Source organism: Odocoileus virginianus, chromosome 30 (genome assembly GCF_023699985.2).
Source record: "Odocoileus virginianus isolate 20LAN1187 ecotype Illinois chromosome 30, Ovbor_1.2, whole genome shotgun sequence".
Classification (NCBI taxonomy): Eukaryota; Metazoa; Chordata; class Mammalia; order Artiodactyla; family Cervidae; genus Odocoileus; species Odocoileus virginianus.
In genome coordinates, this window is record NC_069703.1 from 20,553,209 (window position 1) to 20,568,812 (window position 15,604).

A 15,604-nucleotide genomic window follows, 5' to 3' on the forward strand; every position below is an offset into this window, starting at 1 on the left:
CCTGTCCTCTGGGACCCAGCATAGGGCTATTTTATATGACTTGGGGGCCCTAGACATGTTTGCCTCCATGGGCCCCTTCCCCACAAAAAATGTTTTAAAATCATATTTTTATAACTGGACACGTATCAGTGTTATATGAGGATGTTTGCTGTGACCTCAAAGTCTATTATTTTTTCTTCTGTTTTTAAAAAGAAATGAAAACATTTCCTGGGGCTCTGGGTATTGTGCCCACCGTGGTGCGTAAGGAACAGGCCAGCCCTGACAGGAGCCAGAGGCCCTGAATGAGCATTCTTTGTGCCCTTCGCCTCCACCCAGTGTTTCCAGACCTCTCTGAGGGCCTGGTTCTGAGTGTCAGCTGGGGGCTCATTTCTAGGCACAGTGATATGAGTGCCGGGAGAGTTGGGAAAGAGGGGTCAGCAGGCTGCCAGTTCTCTGCGGTCCCCACCATCGCCAAGAAGGTGGGCTCGGAGACCAGAGGCATGCCTGGGGTTGGAACCGTGGTGGAGAGGGTCTTAGCTGAGGCGGGGCAGGGGGTACAGTGTAGCTCGGAGCTGCTTTGTGAAGGGCCAGGGGTCTTGAGTACTGAGCCATGGAGAGCATCAGGCCTCTGGATAAAGCCTAACTCCTGAACGGTGGTTTTCACCTGGGGGCATTTTCGCCTCCCAGGAGCCACCCAGTAATGTTCAAAGGCATTTTCGATTATTGCAACTTGGGGAGGGCGCTGCTGGCTTTTGGAGAGTGGAAGTCCGGGATGGTGCTGGGCGCCTCACACAGGGCAGCTCCCAACAAAGAATCTGGTTCCAAGGCCAGCAGTGCTGAGGTCAGGAGACCCCAACCTCAAGAATGTTTCAGACATTGGTTCCTGCGAGTAGGCCCTTTCCAGAAGCTCCTTGAGAGGACGCAGGCTGACCTGCCCTCCTCCAACCTGAGCCGGTGTGATTACAGCCACAGTGGAGATGGGCTGTGTTCAAGCCTTGGAGTGGCTTCCTGTGAAAAGAGAGGAGCCAGCTGAGCTTCTGAGAGTCACAGCTTCAGACGGCAGAGCAGATGGTTCCAGAAATGGTGGGAGATTCCCAGAGCCCTTGTCTAGTTTCCTGGTTTGCAGAATGCATGCTCTGGAATGCTGGAAGTGGTGTTGAGGTCCCCAGAAATTCTGCCACGGTGGGGCAGGAAGCTGGCTGGGCAGGGTATGGTGAGGTTGGGGTTGTGCCCAGGGTGAGCTGGGGCTGGGTGAGGGTGATCTGCAGGTTCCTGTATTTATTGTCTTTACCATGGGGTCCTGCATGGTTCCTGCGTGGAAGCAGGACTTTTGTAATCATCTTGCTCTTTTCCTTCTGTGTTCCTTGGGCCGTGCCAGCAGAGATGGGGACAGAGAGCCTGAAATTGTCCCATGGGTCCAGGGGTAAAGAAGCCTGTAGAAACGGAAATGGCAGAACTGGCGGTGAGGGTGGGGTTGAGTCCTCTCCACTTGTGCCAATATCTGCCTCATCCGTCAAGGTTAACATGAAGGAGGTGGAAGGTTACCTGAATCAGACCATCTTGTTTATTTACCAGGTTTAATCTCAGACTCTCTCAAGCCTTCCCTGCAGCCTGCTACCCTGCACCTCTGATATCTGAGCAGGGAGGCAGGTATCTTACCTTCTTTGTGGTTGGCCTCAGCTGCCTGAACACTCCCAGAGGAAAGCTGTAGCCAGCCCCCCATTCAGGGGAACATGGCCGGTACCTGAGCTGGGGAACCAGGAGCGCCTTCTCTTAGGGCCTCTGGATTTCTGCTGTTAGGGCCTCAGAGACAAAAAGGGGAGGTGGGCAGGGTGAGGAGCATCTGGGGCAGGTTGATGTAGAATGTGGTGGATCCGGACTCCCACCCAGCCTGGCGTCAGATGCTTCAGACCCGCGTTCCCCTGCGGGTGGTGCTGGGGTTTCTGGAATAGGAAATCACCTGCACTTGGTTATTTATGATAAAATCTGGGCTACCCGGAGCCTCTGGGGAAATAGCCATTCTGGAGAAACATTTTCTGGGTTTCAGAAGGCTTACTCATTTAAATACTTCGATTTTTACTTTCCTAAAGTTTAACAATTTTGGATAGAAATTTTTTTTTAAAAATACTGAATACTTGACATGTTTATCCTTTCCCTTTTTGCATGCCTCGGGCATGGCAACCTGCTCCAGTATTCTTGCCTGGAGAATTCCACGGACAGAGGAGTCTGGCAGGCTATACAGTCCATGGGGTCACAGAGTCAGACTCGACTAAGCAACTAACACACACACAAGGTCACATTATCAACATGAGTCTTATTTTGGGCCACACAACGTGGAAGTTTTCAGGGGTCATCAGTGGCTGTGGAGTTGTTTGTAGGGCACTGAACATCCCCAGAGTTCTTCTGTTTTTTTTAAACTGTCCTCTATCCTCTCTGCCATTTGATACTTCTTGCACCAACAACATGCCTTCCTTCTTATTCCTTTTAATTTTGTTGATTTTATTCTGTGGTGGCCTTGGAAACCAGACGTGCAGAAACCAGGCTTATTGGAGCAGTACTACTGTGAACCATCAGGGTTCTTCATATATTGACTTTCCCTGTCTTGTGGGGAAAGCATCACTGCTTTACAACGCTCGGGCGTGGTGACCGCTGTCCTGATGCTCGTGAAACTTATCTTCCTCTGTTGCTTGTTTCTGGGTCAGGTTCCACGTGGCCAGCGTAGCAGATCACTGAGGCAGATGTCATCAGCATCCCATCATCACTATTACCATTTTCGTCATCATCAAAGTAATCACCACCAACAGGACATAGTTTCTGCGTCCACCGTTTCTCACCAGCTTTCCCTTTAACATACACTCGACTGTTCTGTGAAGTAGGAACTATTATTATCCAACAATTTGCAGTTAAGGAAACAGAGGCATAGAGCGAGTATATGTGCAGGAGAAATACAGGCTGGTATAAAAGATGGTAGAGCTGAGATTTAGCCCGAGTCCGCCCTCCTAACCAGTGCTCACCAGTCTCTGGAAATAATGTATCGGGTTCTAAAGGGATCCTCTCCTCTGGCTAGTGAGAGCTGACATACAGGCAACAGATCCCGTGTGAAGGGGAAGGCTGGGCGCCAGCCTTTGTTGAACCTCTGTGTTTGTGGGACCCTGCTGGCCTGATTCTCTGGAGTCTGCTGGAAGGAGATGCTCTGAGAATGTAGGTACCGGCTCCCTGAGGCATGGAGGAGGGTCCCAGCCCTTAGCTGATGAGGAGTGAACACCAAAGCTCACACCAACCCAGAGAGGTTATCACGGCCCTCCTTTTACAGGTAAGGGTCAGCGTCTTTCCTCCATACAGCACTACCTGGGACAGCTCACCATGCTGTGCCTGAATTCTGAAGGGACTGCCGAATACTAAGCACCTTGCCTGAAATTCTTGTGTAGAAGTATTTACTATAAGACATTTGGGTATGTTACCCAGACTGTAAGTTTTTGGAGGTGCACTAAAGGGGAAGAGAAAATGTGCAAGGTTTGTCTGGAGATAGCCCTGAGTGTTCCCTGGGCCTGCAGGGGGCTGTAGTGCTGTCTCAGGCCCCGAGGACTTGCTCTGTCTGTTAGGGGCTCCTGGCCTACCTGGAGCTCTCCGGAAATGGTCTCCCAGGTCAGGATCCTCCCAGACCGTTCACTGTTCACTGGCTGGACACACCTAAGCCTACGTGAGATGGCGGGGGTGTGGGGCATGCCACATGAAAGGCGGACACAGTAGGAGCTGTTCCCTGTGGCTGACTGGCTGGGGGTCTAAGAAAGTTCAAAAAGTGAATGGGTGGACCTTGGAGAGTCATTTGGATGTGAGGCTACATGCCCTGCAATAAGATGAAACCACAGCATGGTCCTTGTTCTGTTCTGGGAGCTCTCGATGTCATGGGTTAAAGTGGTAGTCGCTCAGTTGTGTCTGACCCTTTGTGACCCCATGGACTATAGCCTGCCAAGCTCCTCTGTCCATGGGATTCTCCAGGCAAGAATACTGCCATTCCCTTCTCCAGGGGATCCTCCTGACCCAGGGATCGAACCCCGGGTCCCCTGCATTGCAGGCAGATTATCATCTGAGCCGCCAGGGAAGCCCTGTTATGGGGGGGCGGGGCAGCATGCATAGACAGACCGGGAAACAAGTCAGGGTCCCTGGGTCGCGCTGGAGGAGGGGGGTGTCCATGCCGGCAGCACAAGAAGGGGGCAGGCGGGCTGATGAAGAGCGACGGCGGAGGGGGTGTTGGGCGCTGCGTCCTAGGGGCGACCTGACTCTCCGCCTCACTAACCACCAGACACCAGTGCTCTCTTGGCTTGAATTCCACAAACTCATCCAATCCATGCCTTTTCAGACCATAAATGATGAAGACTTTAAACAGGGGAGGTTAGTGGTGGGTGAATCTGAGAGGTCTTTCTAGGGAAGAGTTGATGGCCTTAATCCCTTTCCCTGGTGAGGGCCTTGCCCACTCGATCCCTCAACCCTGCCTGGCCTCCTGGGATATGGACAGAGCAGAGTAGGTGACCCCGGCTCTTTTCTGGAGTGAGAGTCTGCGTTCACATCCTGGACTGTGATCTTGGTCAAGAAGCTGACCTCCGTGAGCCTCAGCTTCTCTGTCTACTGTAGAAGCTGGGGGAAGTTGGTACTCCTAGTGGCTGTGAAACTGAAATTGATCATCCACGCATCTTGCTTAGCACTGTTACTTAGACATCGGTCATCCCCTTTCTTGTCATTGTCGGGTTCAGCCGGTCCCTGGAGGGCCCACGTCTGGGGAAACTAGACCTGCAGCTCTCAATCTCTTCCTCTCTGCAGATAATGGCGAGGAGCACTCTGAGGGAGGCATGGTCGAGAACCACGTGGATGGGAACGTGAACATGTTGGGAGGTGGAGGCGGTGCCGGGCGGAAGCCCCTCAAGTCTGGCATGAAGGAGCTGGCTGTGTTCCGGGAGAAGGTCACGGAGCAGCACCGGCAGATGGGCAAGGGTGGCAAACATCACCTCGGCCTGGAGGAGCCCAAGAAGCTGCGGCCACCACCTGCCAGGGTCAGAGAGGGTCGGGTCTGGCTGGAGGGATGGGAGGACGGTCAAAGGGAGTGTCCCGGCAGGAGGGGTTGGGAGTACCACAGTGAGATTCATGTCCTCTGTGCCTGCAGGCAAAGTACTTTCTGATTCCCCTGCTAACATTCAATGTTTCTTCAGGCACATCAGTATTTCTTTGAGGGCCTCAGCATCTTTGGCTGTGAAATGGGCTGGACATATGGGTTCTTGAAGTCCCTCCCTTCTAAAGCCTCCATATTTCTGCTCGGCTTCATTGTTGTTGTTTAGTTGCTAAGATGTGTCTGACTCTTTTGTGACCCCGTGGACTGACCCGCCACGGTCTTCTGTCCATGGGATTCTCCAGGCAAGAATACTGGAGTGGGTTTCCGTTTCCTGCTCCAGGGGGTCTTCCTGACCAGGAAGTGACTGCATCTCCTGCATTGGCAGGCAGATTCTTTACTGCTGAGCTACTAGGGCAGCCCTGCTTGGCTTTGAGATACAGGCCAAAAAAAAAAAAAAGCCAGAGATGAAGATGGATCCATGGAGCTGGCGGGCTATAGTCCCTGGGGTCGAAAGAGTCAGACACAACTTAGCAACTACATCATCACCACTCCCATTTGAACTTGCCCACTCTTGTTGCAATACACTACCCTCACTCAGCTACCCCTCTTCCTCTTTGCCAGCTCAGCTCTGGTGTCTTGGCCCTTGGATGGGTTTATGGAAGGGAATGATGGTTGGGCCACTGGATGGGGTAGAGATACTTGAATTCAGTGTTTGCAAGTAGATCCCATTTTGGCCCCTGAAAGGATGGAGGAGAAGAGGGAAGACTCACCTGCAGGCTGACTTTCTCTTGGAGTGGGGCGGGGCCTGGTGGTAAGGCAGTGAGCTTGCTGAGCTGGGTGTCAGAAGTTCCTGGTTCCACCAGCTTGCTGTGTGGCCTTGGGAAAGTGGCCTTCTGCACACGGGCTCCTTTCTGAAGCGTGCCGGGGCTGGCGTTGCGTGAGCCGGTTCTAAGTGTCCTGTCTGTGTGCCTGTGCCTGCAGACCCCCTGCCAGCAGGAATTGGACCAGGTCCTGGAGCGGATCTCCACCATGCGCCTTCCGGATGAGCGGGGCCCCCTGGAGCATCTCTACTCCCTACACATCCCCAACTGTGACAAGCATGGCCTGTACAACCTCAAACAGGTGAGTGAGGGTGTCCTCTGCCCGGGTGTGCTTTGTTTCTGCCCCCCCCCCACGCCACCAGTAAGCCCCTGAGGTCTCAGCGCTGAGCCCGAGACCAGTCTTCTTCGAGGAGGGGGGCGGGGATGCCAGCTGCCAGGCCAGGGAGGGCGGGGGCGGGGCTTGTTGGCTTCAGTCCCTTCCGAGGCTGACTTCGCTTCCCCAGCTACCTGCCAGCAGCGGTTAGCATGGGAGGGAGCCTCTCTGAGAAGAGATAGGGCCTCCTAACAGTGCCTCTTGACTTCTACTGAGCATTAGAATCACCTGCAGGTGATTCTGGGGCCCCGGCCGCAGGAGATTGCCATTCAGAAGGTTGAGGGGGGTCCGAGAGTTTGCATGTCTAACCGGGTCTCAGAGATGCTGATGATCCCTGGACCCCACTTCCAGAATCACTGACTTAAACCATTCAAAACCAGGTAACCTTCTCTGGTTTTCCAATATCTCAAGGAATGGAGAAACACCACTTGAAATATTACTAAAACAGATAGTAGAAGAGGGCTTCCATTGGTGGCTCAGCAGTGAAGAATCTGCCTGCTAATGCAGGACACTCGGGTTCGATTCCTGGGTTGGAAAAATCCCCTGGAGAAGGAAATGGCAACCCACTCTGGTATTCTTCCCTGGGAAATCTCATGGACAGAGGAGCCTAATGGTCTAGAGTCCTATGGGGTCAAAAGGGTCAGACATGACTTAGCGACTAAACAGTGAACAACAACATGAGTACATTAGATAAAATTAAGAAAGTTTAAGTTTTTAAAAGAAAAGAACCCTTTTTCCTCCCCCTTCCACTCTGCTCGTATGCCTTGTAATGATTTTTGTGTATATGTGTATTTACCTAACTACATAGAGTTTATAGTGGTGATTGTTATCAGTTGTTTAATCTTGGTGGGTTGTCCTTTAACCTAGCCCACTGCTTACTTTCTCAAGCTCATCCCTTGTGTAGGGAGAAAAGGTCCGTGTACATTTCACGTAAGGCAGGATTGAGAGAGTGTGGGGTCCACCAGCCATTCTGTTTTCCAGTGGAGGATCTGAGCTCAAGTGCATACTGGGCTTCTCTAGGGAGCTTTAAACAATACGAATGCCTGGGCCCCACCCCCAGACATCCTTATTTTGTGAGTCTGGGGTGCTTTCTGGGCACTGGCTTTTCAAAGGCTCCCCTGGTGATCCTAGTGGGTATTGGAGCTGACTTAAAAGCTGGTTATGTGGGAACTTGCCTGGTGGTTCAGTGGCTAAGACTGCGCTCCCAATGCAGGGGGCCCAGGTTCAATCCCTGATCAGGGAACTGGATCCCACATGCTGCAAGCTAAGACTTGGCACACCAAATAAAAAACTAAAAATGTGGGTGTGTGGAGCCAGAAGATGGGGTACGGGGCTCTGCTGACCCCCCAGGGGATCTCACTTCCCCATCTTCTTAGCCCAGGCATCTTGTCCCTTGAAATACTCAGTCTAGCATTAAAAGCTATTAGTTCACACACCTGCCCTACTAAATATAAGCCAGCTACTTTGGAGTGCCAAAGAAGCAATAGCAATCTTTTCTTCTGAACCTTATGGATAAACGGGATTTTCGAGAGGAATTGGCTCAAGGATAAGAGCAGGCACCCTGGGAGGGAAATGCCTGTGTTGGTGTACCAGCTGTGGCTCTCACTAGCTCTGTGACACTGACCAAGTCTGTGCTTCCTTCTGACCATCTGTAAAGTGGTAAAACATTGGTACCTAATTTGCAAGGTGATTGTGGGGATTAAATGAATCTATGTTAGATAGGGACTGTAAGCAAGCAGCAAAGAGATTGCTTACACCACGCCCAGCATAGAGCAGGACCTTTTACCATTACATGCTTTCCCGGCCTCCCGTTACAAGTGTACATCCACCCATCCCGTACACTGGGTCGTCTTCTGGATGTGACCTCCCCACGTGTGGGGGCCAAGCCTTTCAATTGAGGCCACCCCCAGCAGCCTTGGTAATAACCAGAGTGCAGTTCCTGGGCCAGCATCACCAGCATCCCCCTGGAGCTTAGATGTTCATGCAGAATTGGCAGACACACCCAGACCTCGGAACAGGAGTCTGCATTTCAGTGAGACCCCCTTTGTTTTTATTGGGGTGTCCTTTATGTCCTCCTCTCTCCTCAGTGCAAGATGTCTCTGAACGGGCAGCGTGGGGAGTGCTGGTGTGTGAACCCCAACACCGGGAAGCTGATCCAGGGAGCCCCCACCATCCGGGGGGACCCCGAGTGTCATCTCTTCTACAACGAGCAGCAGGGGGCTCGAGGGGTGCACACCCAGCGGATGCAGTGAACCACAGCCAGCCGGTGCCTGGCACCCCCACCCCACCCCTCTTCGGAGCGGGCAGAGCATGGAGGGCGCATGCGTGGTGGGTGGGGGCGGAGCTTCCAGGAGTTCTGACATGTGTATTTATATTTGGAAAGAGCCCGGCACCAGCTCGGCACACCCTGCCCCGCCTTCCCCCTCCCCAGCTGGAGATGCCTGCACCCTCCCTGCTCGAGGCCCTGCTGGGCAGGAAGGGGATGGTTGCAGTGGCGGAGCTGGGGTAAATGTTTGGGAGAGGGAAAAAAAGAAATTTTTATTTTTGAACCCCTGTGTCTCTTTTGCTTAAGATTAAAGGAAGGAAAAATAAAGTGTGTGTGTCTTTTGCCTGAGTCTTTGCCCGCCCCCTCCCCTGAAAGAGGTTCTGAGGCTTGCCAGTCTCCTTCCTTCGAGCTTTACCCCAACTGCGTGGGGAAGCCGGGCAGGCCAGGCTCGGGTTCCCATTCATAAGAGAAATGAGATGGATGGGGCGGGAGGAAGTCCGGAATCCAGGTGGAGCCCCCCAGCACAGCCCTAGGAGTCTGGCCAACCTCCCCCGCCCCTGGGTGGGCTCTGAGAGAGGACGGGTGGAGCCCAGTGTCTCTTCTTGCATCTCGCATTGAGATGACACTGCAGAGGAAGAAAGGGATCCCAGAAAGTGGAATTGGGGTCCTCCGGCCCCCCAAATCAAGGAGAGTTCTCTTACCCCGCAGGAGACATGTAACCACCCCCAGGGGAAGTGAGTGGGGCTGTTGTGACTCCGAGTCTCAGACCTGCTTGCTGAGGGGCCCGAGGAGCTGTCTGGCTCCAGAACAGCACCTCTTGGCCAAGGCCGAGGGACCAGGGAAAGGGCCCAGACATGGCCCTGTTTCTGAAGCAGAATTCTGCCTGCTCGGTTCTGTTGGCATCTCCAGCTCCGGCCAGTTCCAGGGGGCTCCCCACTTTGGCTGGCTTCCCTAGTGGCTCAGTGGTAAAGAATCTGCTTGCCAACGCAGGCGATGCAGGTTTCATCCCTGGGTTGGGGAGGACGCCTGGAAAAGGAAATGGCAACGCACTCCAGTGCTCTTGCTTTGGAGAATCCCATGGACAGGGGAGCCTGGCGGGCTACAGTCCACGGGATCTCAAGGAGTTGGGCACAACTTAGTGGCTAAACAACTCTGCTTTGCAAGAGGTCACGGGAAGTGGTGCTGGGTGCTTTCGGGCCCACTGTTCACACATGGCCTCACTTTCCACAGCGCCCCTTCTGTGACATCGTACCCCTTACTGCGTGGAGGAGGGGACCAGAGGCAGGCATGCCTGAGCCACCACCCTCCTGATCAGCCACCTAGCAACTCAGGAAGGAGAGGCAGAAGGACGCCAGGGGCCGGGCCTGGAGAAGAAAAAGCAGGCAGATCCCTAGCCAGAGGCTCTGGGCTGTGCTGGCTAGTGGCTGGCTGCCCCGGAAGTACATCAAAGCTCAGTTAGTCCTCAGGAGTCCACAAATAAGGTGCTATTGTTAGCTCCGCTTGCCCCCAGAGATGACGAACCTGCCCTGCCTGGCGCCGGGGCCCCTGACTCCTAGGCCGGCTTGCCGCTCAGCCCTGAGGTATACTGCCCTCTGCGGGCGGAAGCAGGGAGTTCTCCCGGAGAGTCTGGAGGGCGTTGGGCCCTGGTTGGATCTGCGCCCTGTGGGTCACCAGTCCCTCCACGAGGGTGCTCCCCCTACCCTTCTCCGATCCCCTCGGTGGTCGTCGGCAGCCAGTGGCCGCTGCCCTGGCTGGGGCAGCAGTTTTCAACTTGATTAATATTTGAATCAACTGAGGCACTAAAAAATTTCTCTTCCTGAGGCTGTGTGCCCTGCCATCAAAAATTCTGATCTGATTGGTCTAGAGTGGACCCCAGGCAAGGTGTTTTAATTAATTAAATTAAATTAATTGAGGTTCTAGTGCTTCCCAGCCGAAATTGAGACACCTGGGTTTGAATTCTGTCCCACCACATAACTATTCATTTGCCCAGAGCTACATTACTCACCTTCTCTGAGCCTCAGTTTTCCACACCTGTCGAATGGGGGTGGTTTCAGCCTCAACAGGGTTGATACCTAATGTCACCCAACTGATAACAGGGTGGTATCAATGTGAGACAACAGATGAGGTTGTGCTCGGAAAGCTGTATGAGTGTACCCAATGACGGGTTAGGATGCGGCTATTGCTGGGGTCAGGGCTTGCGCCCTGGGGTACCCAAGGTGGCTAACTCGCTTGGGTCCTTTCTGTAATGTTTTTTGCAGAGTTCTCCTGAGGATGCCACAGTCTCTTTGTCCATTTTCATGTCACTTGCCCACAGCCCCCTTGTACTCTAAACCCTCTGAAGAGGTGGATTTTTACGGGTGTTCTGCTGTGGCTCTCGCTACAGGAAACACACTGACTGATGTACAGTGTGACCTAGAAACCTTTTCAGAGGGAAAGCTTAGCTGCACCCATGTGGGAAGATGGTTGTCTGGGCAGTGATCTCTGCTGATCAGAGATGCCAAGCTGATCCCTCACCTTCTGGGACTAACTACCTCTTCCAATTTTAAAGACGGGAAGTTGATGAACACTGGGGCTATACTGCCACCGTGTGGCAATATAGGGAACTGCATCTGAGTTTACTTGGTCTCAAAGAGTCATTTGCTTAAGGGTTGGTCCCAGGAGTCCACGTTGAGTCAGCAGGGGATGCTTGTTAAACTTGCGATCTATGGAATCTATCCTGGACTGCCTGTTCTCGTGCCCTCTGAATTTGGAGAATCACCGCTATAGTGACTTCATCTATCTGTCAGATGTGTCTGGAATACTAGCTCCATGTGATGGGGTAGTTGAGAGCATGAGCTTGGAGATAAGGCAGTCTTGGAATTTGGACTGTACTACTTATAGTGTATGTGAACTTTTTTTTTTTTTTTTTTGGCTGTGCTATGTAACTTGTGTGATCTAGTTTCCTGAGCAGAGATTGAACCCAGGCCTTTGGCAGTGAAAGTGCAGTCCTGACTGCTGGAGTGCCAGGGAATTCCCTGACAGGTGACTTTGGACACATTTCTAACCTCTGAACCTTATTTTATTCATCTTTAGATATTGAGATAACTTCTCTCAAAGAATTGCTTTGAGAATATAAAGTCATTTCTGTCATATAATAAGTGCTGCCTACTTGCAGTTGTAGGCTTCCCTGGTAGCTCAGATGGTAAAGAATCTGCCTGCAATGTAGGAGACCCGGGTTCAATCCCTGGGTCAGGAGAATCCCCTAGAGGAGGGAATGGCAACCCACTCCAGTATTCTTGCCTGGAGAATCCCATGGACAGACCATGGGTTGCAAAGAGTTGGACACAACTGAACGACTAACACACACACATGCAGTCGTACTGCATCCTGGGTTCCATGTTAGGGTTTTACAATATAAAGAAGAAAAAGATTATGATCCCTGTCCAGGAGGGGCTGACATTCTAGTGGAGGGAAACAGCCACCAACAGAAGTGTGCCTGGTGAAATTAAGAGGGACATCCGTGTCTTGGGGGAGGCAAAGAGGCGTAAGGAGGAAGTAGGCATTGGAGAAAGGAGTGGTGTGTGTATGTGAGTGTGTGCATGTGTGTGTGGCGGGGTTCACACAGAGGGACCAGCGTGAGCTACACAGTGACTGTGGAGGCCTGCCTGAGGTTGAGGCTGCCTGTGGAATGGGAGGTTTAAGGTGAGGGGGACCTACCAGGAGGACCTGGGTGTCTTGCTGAAGGGTTTTGGACTGACAGCTCTCAAGAGTCAAGGAATTTAGGCAGAGGATAATGTGACTGGTTGTTGTTCAGTTGCTAAGTCATGTCCTACTCTGTGACCCCATGGATTGCAGCACACCAGGCTTCCCTGTCCTTCACTATCTCCCGGAATGTGCTCAAAGTCATGTCCATTGAGTCAGTGATGCCATCCAACCATCTCATCCTCTGTCATCCCCTTTTCCTCCTGCCCTCAATCTTCCCCAGCATCAGGGTCTTCTCCAGTGAGCCTGCTCTTTGCCTCAGGTGGCCAAAGTATTAAAGCTTCAGCTTCAGCATCAGTCTTTTTAGCTTTGATTTCCTTTAGGATTGATTGGTTTGATCTCCTTGCAGTCCAAGGGACTCTCAAGGGACTCCAACACCACAGTTCAGAAGCATCAGTTCTTTGGTGCTCAGCTTTCTTTATGGTCCAACTCTCACATCCATACATGACTACTGGAAAAACCATAGCTTTGACTAGGTGGACCTTTGTCAACAAAGGGATGTCTCTCCTTTTTAATATCCTGTGTAGGTTTGTCTTTGTCAAGATCTCTGTGTTAGAAAGTGAACTCCAAGTGTGGTGTTCAGCATGCAGGACCCGAGTGGGGAGGGAAGGTCCCAGCAGGAAGAAACTGCAATGACCCAGGTGGGAAGACAGCATGGTCTGAAGCGGGCAGGAGAGGTGATGAGAACAGTCAGACTGGAGAGCTGTCAACAAGGTGGCTTATTCCTGGCATCTGGAACTTACCAGGTGTCAGTGGTTAATGAGAGTCAGGCCAAGGCAGCTGGGTGGATGGTGATTCCATTCTCTAAGAGCAGAGACGAGGAGGAGAAGAAAGGAGATGAAGAGCGAACAGTTCAGGAAGGGGGGATGATGAGTCCAAATTTTGTTTGTGGTTTTGAACTTTGTTCTTCTAAGGTATAAAATCAGATGGGCAAAGTACATGAGCTTATGGTACGAGTTCAGTTTTGGACACTTCGAACTTGAGTTGTCTGGGGGACTTTGGGTGGAGAAGATATCCTTGACCCTCCCATCACTCTCATCCTAATAGCTGGTTCAGGAGCAAGTGCCATCGGCCTGTCCGTCCCCTTCTCTGCCTCTCCTCTGTCGCTAGTACAGCAGGAGAGACGATGGCTGGTGGAGGGGATGGGTAGAGAGAGAAAAGGAAGGGACCGTCACTTGGAAACAGAGGAGGAGTGATGTCAAGGGTGTGAGAGAATGTGAGAGCGGTTTGGTGGCTGACTCCATGGGGGGTGGGAAGGGGAGGTAGGACGTACTCAAAGGTGGGTCTTGGTTTTCTCTGGTAGCAAGATGGCAGTGTGAGCTGGAGCGTGGAGGTGTGTAATAGATGAGGAGAGGTGGGGGACTCCCCAGGCGGGCTTTGGAGCTTGGTGACCCCTTGGTGGGGTCAGCCCACACGACACTGGGACTTTCTCCAGCAGGGCTCAGTGGGGCTGTGGGGGGGTGACAAGGGCAGGTTTCCCAAGGCCGAGGGGCCGCAGGACAGGCGACTCCAGGTGAGCAGATGTTAACGGGGGAGCCCCATGGGCTCCAGGCTCCTGGGGGAAGGAAGCCGAGCCAGGGGAGGGTTGATGAATCGAGAAACAGAATGAGGGAGGCCAAAGGCTCTCATTCTCCACGGAGTAAAACGTTGACACTGCAGCCCTCTCACCTCGTTTCTCTCACTGAAAGAGCTAGCTGGGCTTGGAATGGGGAAGTAGCATCTTCAGATTTTCTGTGTGGAACCCCTGAGAGAACCCAGGCTCAGAGAGTGGCTGCAGTGGATGGAGGACCTTGGAGTTGAGTACATTTCTAATAGAGTGTGGAACAGAGTGTGGCTTCTTTCATGGCACAGAAACCGCCTGCAATGCAAGAGATCCAGGTTTGATCCTTGGGTCGGGAAGATCCCCTGAAGAAGGGAATGACAACCCACTCCAGTAGTCTTGCCTGGAGAATTTCATGGACAGAGGAGCCTGGCGGGCCACAGTCCATGGGGTCTCAAAGAGTTGGACACGATGGAGGGACTACCGCTTTCACTTTCGCTAACAGAGTGTGGTCTCTGATCAGCCCCCACACCTAAGGGTGAATGTGGGATGGAGCAGACCCCAGGCCCCTGCCAGGTCCAGATCACAAGGCCCCCAGATGAATGAGTGGTCAGCAAGGCGCTGTGGGTCTTCGAGATGAACTGTGCAAGGAGGAGCAGGCTGAAGGGCAGAGCAGCCTGGAGCCAGATCTCCTGATGACGTGGAGAGGTGAACAGGGTGTTGGTTGGTGAGGGTTGTGGGGGCAGGGGGCATGGTGGAGTGGGTCCGGGGTTGGGACAAGCCTTGAAGGGGGAACAAAGGGGCCAAGAATCCTAGCTCACTGCCCCCCACCCCAAGGGAGCATGTGGGTGAGCAGCTGCCAATGGAGGGGCCAGGAGACAGGCCCCGCGCTGGTGGTGCACTGTGGCCGGACTTGGACCAGCATGGCCTTCCCGCACGCTGCTCGTTCTGCCCCCACCCCCGCTCATCAGCACCCCTGTAGAGGAAAGTGGGACCTCCCAGCACCGCTGTCCCACCGTCCAGCTCTCCCGTCACTGCTGGGTGCTGGCTGAACGGCTGTACGCTTGCAAAGTTGTGCACGGGCTTGAGCGGTCTCAGGGGAGAGAGCTTCATCTGTGCTTCAGGAGCCCGTGTGCCCGGCGACAGGCCAGCCGCTCGCCAGCCAGGGACACCACCAATGACTCTGCCTGCCACGTGACCGGACGGGGCAGGGTACCAGGTCCGGGCTGGGCTAAGTGGAGATGCCCGCAGCTTCATTCCCCCGCTGTGCCCACAGACGGAGACCCTTGTTGAGGACAGTCAGGGGAGTACACGAAGGGCGGTGCCTACTCTGGACTCACAGATGAAGGGGGGACATGGAGATGGGGAGAAGAGCCTGAGAGGAGAAGGGGACAGAGGAAGGGAGGGCCAGAAGTAGGAACTGTGCACTTTACGTTGATGGAGGGTTAGCCATTTCATAACATTCCTCTTCACCGGGTGGAAATGGCAGCGGGGAGCTGGGCAGAAGCCGGAGGTAGGATTCACCTCGACCAGAGGTTCCCAGGAGTTAAGATCTTGCGAGGAACATTCTAGCAATGACTTCCTTAAAGTCCTACCTGAGAGTCAATTAAGATCACTTTTCTTTAGGGACTTCCCTGGCAGTCCAGTGGTTAAAAATCTATCTTTCGATGCAGGGGTCTGGGGTTTGATCTCTGGTCCGGAAACTAAGATCCCATGTGGCAGAGGGACACCACTAGAGAAACCTTGAGAAAGCCTTCGCGCCGTAACAAACACCCAGCGA

The 15,604-nt window shown here is 53.1% G+C and overlaps 1 protein-coding gene across 1 annotated transcript in view; it reads left to right on the forward strand.

Annotated features, from left to right (window-relative positions):
• IGFBP2 (insulin like growth factor binding protein 2) overlaps window positions 1–8,622 on the forward strand; it is a 28,722-nt gene extending 20,100 nt beyond the window's left edge. Inside the window, exons 2-4 of the mRNA XM_020913292.2 lie at window positions 4,798–5,027; window positions 6,065–6,205; window positions 8,365–8,622. Of these exons, the coding sequence (XP_020768951.1) occupies window positions 4,798–5,027; window positions 6,065–6,205; window positions 8,365–8,529 (536 nt within the window). The 3' untranslated portion in view covers window positions 8,530–8,622. The remainder of the gene's footprint in view (window positions 1–4,797; window positions 5,028–6,064; window positions 6,206–8,364) is intronic.
• The last annotated feature ends 6,982 nt before the right edge of the window (window positions 8,623–15,604 follow it).